Consider the following 6,126-nt stretch of genomic DNA (forward strand, 5'->3'; position numbering starts at 1 on the left):
CCCATTCCTAGGGAGTAAGTAAAGTAACATTAAAACATTTCTTCTGATCCCCAAAATATTGAAGCTGAACGAAAGCCTCCCAGTGGCAGACGAAGCAAATGCAGAGTCCGGGGTAGGTTTGATTCAGAGCACTCAGCACTTGTGCCGTTCTGTCTCTCTGCCCGATGGTAGCAAAAGCTGTGGGTAAGCGAACCCCAATTTTTTTCCAAAGGTATGACCCCTGCTTTCCTTTTCTGCCCACGGTACAAGAAGACATTGTTCAGAGTACGGTACTGACATGGCTATTACACTTAGGGATAACCAAGTATAGCAGAAGGCAATGGAAGCAGACGTCACAAATAAAGGCAGAAGACCCTTTTATTTCGCATAGACAAAATGCAAAGAGTGTCTCATTAAATTAATATTAAAAAAAAACCCAAATCAATCCCCTCCACTGACATCACTCATCCTAATTAACAACAAAAAAAGAACAATCAAGGACCCATTTTCTAATTTAAAAAAAAAGTGCAAACATGACAAAAGACTTTTTGTTTTTCCAAATCAATGTTCCCGTTGAATTCACAAATAGGGTGATTTTTTTTTTGTGATTTTTTTTTTCCCTTTTAAATCTTGTCTGATGGAACTTCCAGTTAAAATGTTTTAGTTAAGTCTCCATGCACTTCGTAGAAAATCAGTAAAAACACAAACGCTTGTGAAGATCAGAAAACTGGACTCTTTTACCCAAAAATTCAGATGTCCAGTCAGATGAAGCTCACACTCAGACAGAAAAAAAGCAAGAGAGTCTTTGCACTGTCTGTCGTTCATATTATTTTTTTTTTGTCAAATATTTTGGCAATCTTCTTCTTTAATTATAAATATTGGAATTCAATAAAAAAAAGGTAGCTTTCATTGGATTTTTTTTCAGTGTAAATATTTACAGCCACTGTCCAGCCATGCTCTTTTTGTTATACCAGGGTGTAAGATTTTGCGTAGGGATTGTTTCCTTTCAAGTGGCCCCGGGAGTCCAGCAGGGATTCTTGGGAGCTGCTCATTTTTGCTGCCTGTCCTAACTCAGCTCCTTCTCGCTGAGGTAATGTTGCCACAGCACCAGGTTGCCATGACTGTACTTCTCTTGTGGAGGACGTCTCCATGGGTATCGGCTCCAGGACGGTGGGGCGCTTCAAGGTTCGGCTTTTCTGCGGCTCCAAGCAGGCTTGCCCCAAACCCAGGTCTCTGCTCGTGCCCTGCACACCACGGTTCAATAAAAAGTCCATCCTAAGGTAGGGTGGCAAATGCATGAGATCACCTGGGGAGGCAAAAATGAAAAACAAGCCCTTAATTATGGTCAATCGCTGTGTTATGCTCTTATTTTCCATATGCTTTCTTATTTTCCATTTTAAATTAAAACTTTCACAATTACAATTAATGACCCCCAATCTAGAGTAGAATGACCGAATAATTTAAAATGGATGCATGAGTGTTAGGGCTATCGTTTTAAAGAGATTTCTGAATAAAGCAGAAAAGCATTCTTGTTCTAATACAAGAACATTTACCTGCCATCCATCATCACTGTGTTTAAACCACTAATGATTTTCTACCACTATGGCATCAATATGCTGCCGTTTTGCGGTGACAAAACGCATTGGGGCTGGCACCCTAGCTCTTGCATCAACCTCCCTTTCTGTTCTGTATTGTTGAGCAAACCTCTAATTCATTATTTTCCCCGATTCCTGGGCATTTCTATGTGAACTTGGTGATGGCAGCCTGCTCAGCCCAGAGGATTTGCCTTTGCAAAGCTGTTGAGTTCAAACAGGTGCCTTGGACCTGCTGTCTGGAATTGGGCAGGGGGAGAGTGTTACCTTCCACATATCTGTACGTGTGTTAGACCTGCTACAGAAGTCAGATTGGCTTATCTATTCTAGCCCTGCCTCTTAGGCATTTGTAAAGTTGCTTCAAGGAAATGAGAGGCAATCAGGCACATAACAACATTCCCTTCTAAAAATATTTGATGGTGTAACCTCACGTATATATGAAAAAAAGCACTGTTACGGGTGCCTTCAAGAACAGTGTTTCCCCTTCTTTACAGACCTCTGCAGGTATATGGCTTCCTCTTATGGCTGATATAAAAACCATAGTCTCACCTACAGGTGGGATGCATCCTGAATGGTTAAAGTAGAAGACCCTTGGCACTACTACACCTGTTTCTACATGAGCTATTTACAGCAGTAGAAATTAAGGCTGACCTGTGCCAGTGGCATAAACAATACACCAGGAAAGCACTTCTTCGTTATAAAACAATGTGTAACAATTTTGTTTTTCCTAACCAAGCTAAAAGCCTCCCAGTGATTTAAAATAAACCAGGTCTTTTGCTTTCTCATATAAATCAGGGCACTGCAAATCTTACCTAACAGACTAACAGCATCTGCTCTATCCATAATTTCGGGTCACAGACAGAATTGCTGAGAAGTTACATTTGGATGGAATCACTGTTTATTCCTATAGAAATCCTCCAGGCACCGTCTGACACCATATGTTTTGTTCTAGCTACATCTCCAACAGGGACGCACTGTACACGGCGTTTAACCCTTGTAGAGTAAGATGTGCACATCTCAAGAAGAGGCTGACATATGCACCGTGGCAATATTTATGTAAGGTTGGAGAGAGAGGGGGAGGTTTATGCTTATAATCATGTTGATTGCCACTTGAAAAATGAATCGTGGTACCATTAATTGGTTTTACTCATTTACCTTATTTTCCTACAGCACCTTTCCTGCCAAACACATTCAGCCTTTGAGACCTGTTTCAGCTGAGACAGCAATGTACCTGCCGCTGGGGTAAAGTACATCAGGCTACAGACACACGGACCGGCAGGCGCAGGCAGGTGCCGGCTCACCCCAATTAACTACAGGCATCAAACTGAGCTGCCTGCGGGCATGTCCGTGCTGCCCAGCAGCTTGGCCTGGCACCCAGACCCCGATGCCCCGGCCACCCGCGCTGCACCCCAGCCATTGTGCTTCTGGGTTCCCTTTGGGATTGAGTCCTTCCAAAACACGGTTTGTGGGAACAGCTTGCTCCAAAGAGCATTCCCTGTGGGCTGCAGGGAGGAGACAGCCTGGATGGGGAATGCCTGTATCACCTAACTCCCTGTGGCTATATCTTTTGCAGCGTCGCAGGATCCCAAGTAAGAAGCCCTATTGCTGCCCACGCCTCCCCAGTGGGGAGAGAGATGGGCATCCACAGAGAGTGGGAGAGGGTGGCCCTGCCCCCATGTACCCCTCTCTGCTAATGAAGACCTGCTAACGAAGGTGGTGAGGGCCTTTGTTTGGCTGCCGGGGGTGTGGGTTACCGCTGCGCAGAGCACCAGTGAAGGCGGGCAGAAAAGCACACCTCTGAGAAGACAGTAGTTTCAGTAGGCTGGAAAACTTTGCGACTAATTATAATACCAGGGTAGTCTCTGCCCCTCTTGTCAGGGGTGTTTAGGTCAGAAAGTAGGGTTTCTCTCACACTCCCACAGTTGCCTCCCACGCAACACAGCGGTCTCTTGGCTCCGGCAGAAGAGGACCGATTTTCTGCGCTGAAACCCCATCCCTATTTCCTGCAACAATGGTCCTTTTCCCAAAGATGTCTGTCACCCTGACACCGTCCGTGACAGGCTGCTGCCGGGTGGCACAACACCTGCTGCTTTATTTAGACCAGCCAGGTCATTTCCCTCTTACTGCCTCATTTTCTGTTTCATGGTCGGCTTTCCAGGAAGGAGCCGGTGCGGAGCAGCAGCCATAGCATGGCTCATTGGCAGTCCCCCGCAGTCGCCTCGGAGAGCCGCTTCCGGATCTTAACACATTGCTGCTTCTTGAGAGCGACGGATACGCACGGACTATAAAAAAGACAAGTCTTGAACCTTACAGAGATGAAGGTTGGTTTTCAAGCTGCTGTCTAGACATTTCTCATGTGTATTTAAGAGCTTCAGGCTATGTAAAAAAGACCTTTTTTTCCTCCCTAAATCTACATAAGAAAGCAGAGTCAATAATCTGTGTAAACAATATGCAGTCATTTTAGTGTAATTTTCTAAATGTCTGGGGGAGAAGTTTCAAGAGGATTGCAGTAATGAGAAACCAGAGAGTGTAACTTGTTCTCCAAAGCTGGATACGCAACGCACAATCTCTGATGTGGCTTACACAGAGCACTCATTATTTGATATGATGTACACATTTTCCTGTCATAAAAAGCGCCAGTGCTCCTTCTTATCTGCAAGAAGCATCTTTCCCTGCAACTGCTTATAAAACAAAGCAGATTATTAAAATCACTGGAAAAGAAAAATTTTGGGAACGTTACTTTTTCTTCAGGATTGAAAAGGTCTCACAGGATGAAAAAAGTCTTTGATTTATGAGAACTAAAGTGTTTCTGACTTAAAAACAGTCTTTGAAATATAACCACAGGGGTTCACTTTTGCCATTCCTACATGAAGTCTGAAGGTATTTTTGAGACGCTTAAAAGCCTCTTGCCATATCCATGGAGTTACTTGGAAAGACTTTGGTTTGCATCCTTCTGGACACAACAGTACAGACATTTTTTGGTTTCTTGCTATTCAGCTGAATGATAATTTTTTTCAGGCAAACCATTACGAAGTTTCAGGATGGTTCATTGCCTTTGATGCTCTAATTACCTCTTTTCAGCTGTGTGTGTGCCTTATTAGTAATGAAAGCAAACCTTTCAAGTGCATGAGCACTGCAAATGAGCATGTTTAATAATTCATGCATTTTGGCTTAATTAGTACAAAAGACATTCTAAAACTATAGTTTTCTGATGCATTTTTAAAAAAGGGAAATTTGCTGTATTTAGAAACACTGAGTTTGAACACAAATAATAAACATCCAGTCAAATCTGAATGCAGCAATTTAAGCCAGAGCTACGTCAGTTGTTTTTTTCTGAGTGGCCAACCCTCTAATGAATTATTCAGTATAGTACATTTAAGAAAACATTAGCTTCAATAAATATTTGTAAACAAATGCTAGAAGTCACTTACTATGATATTTACCATAAGCAACACATTCTACCAAAAAGGGAGTATTTTCTGAGTTAATGCAGCGCTGGGCAAAAATTATTTACCCTTATTTCAGTACAACTAAGCTGACATAAAATGTTCTGCAAAAACAATACATATTTTTATCCTTCTTCTGGAGGTCAGCTTCAGGTATGGGAAGGGTTGAGATGAATTTAAGAGGCAATATGGAGGGAAAAATATTACCGCTCAAATTTTCTGGAATTTTTTTTGCAGAACTAAACCAAGCTGAGATGCACTCCTTTCTCCCCAAAGATTTACCTCATACCTCTTTCAAATGCCAGAGAGCTTGCATGTATTTTTGCTTTCGTCTGCTCCAGAAAAAGCCAAGGATTTGTGCTGTGTTCAATACAAAGATCATTTACAGACTGCAAAAAAGACGCTCTTACCAAGTTGTCACATGATAGCTCTACGCATTTTCTCATGAATCATAACTTCCACTAAAGCAAAAGCAATTTGTCTTCACAACGCTCCAACACAGATACCCTCAATGATGATAACTGCCTGATGATTTTCAAGTTTTGGTTGCTAGGTGAAGGAAATTCCGTGCTATTTGAAAGATCGTTTTAGAAAAGTTTATAAAGTAGGACTGGTGACTATGACAGGATATTTTATTTAACAAAGATAAGAATAAGACTGGGTGATTAGTGCACTCACACAGCTTACTTCAATAGGCGAGCACGTAAAAAAAGCCCTTAAAGATATCTCTGGTGCGATCTTATGGGATCAGAGATTATGCCAGAATTGGATCCATACAGCTCTGTTAGCACAGGTAGGGCGCCTTGCCGATGTAGTTATGTTGATTTGGGACCCGAGTATACAACTCTTCATGACCTTGCACAGTGATGGGGGGTGACAAGCGCTGGCAAAGACAGACTGCCACTGCGTTGGGCATCTCCTGGCTTGTCATGAGATTGGAAGGGGAAGCACTGATAGGATATTGTGTTTTCCTTTGGAAGGAAGCAAGGGAGATATGCTGATTAAAAAGTTTAGTGGGGTTTTCCAGCTCACTAGCACAGTAAAATACACCAGTGAAGCCTTTGCTGATATCCATGAGGCTGTGGAAAAGCTTCGAAATGAGGAAAGGG

The 6,126-nt window shown here is 42.6% G+C and overlaps 1 protein-coding gene across 1 annotated transcript in view; it reads right to left on the bottom strand.

The window, feature by feature from the left end:
* Positions 1-944: 944 nt before the first annotated feature.
* The window catches only part of DSCAM (DS cell adhesion molecule), a gene marked incomplete at both ends in the record, with an annotated part of 477,096 nt that continues 471,914 nt past the window's right edge, over positions 945-6,126 (bottom strand). The window contains one exon of the mRNA XM_082498944.1: positions 945-1,285. Coding sequence (XP_082355070.1) covers positions 945-1,285 — 341 coding nt within the window. The remainder of the gene's footprint in view (positions 1,286-6,126) is intronic.

Source organism: Vanellus vanellus (genome assembly GCF_965231255.1).
Source record: "Vanellus vanellus genome assembly, chromosome: 1".
NCBI lineage: Eukaryota > Metazoa > Chordata > Aves > Charadriiformes > Charadriidae > Vanellus > Vanellus vanellus.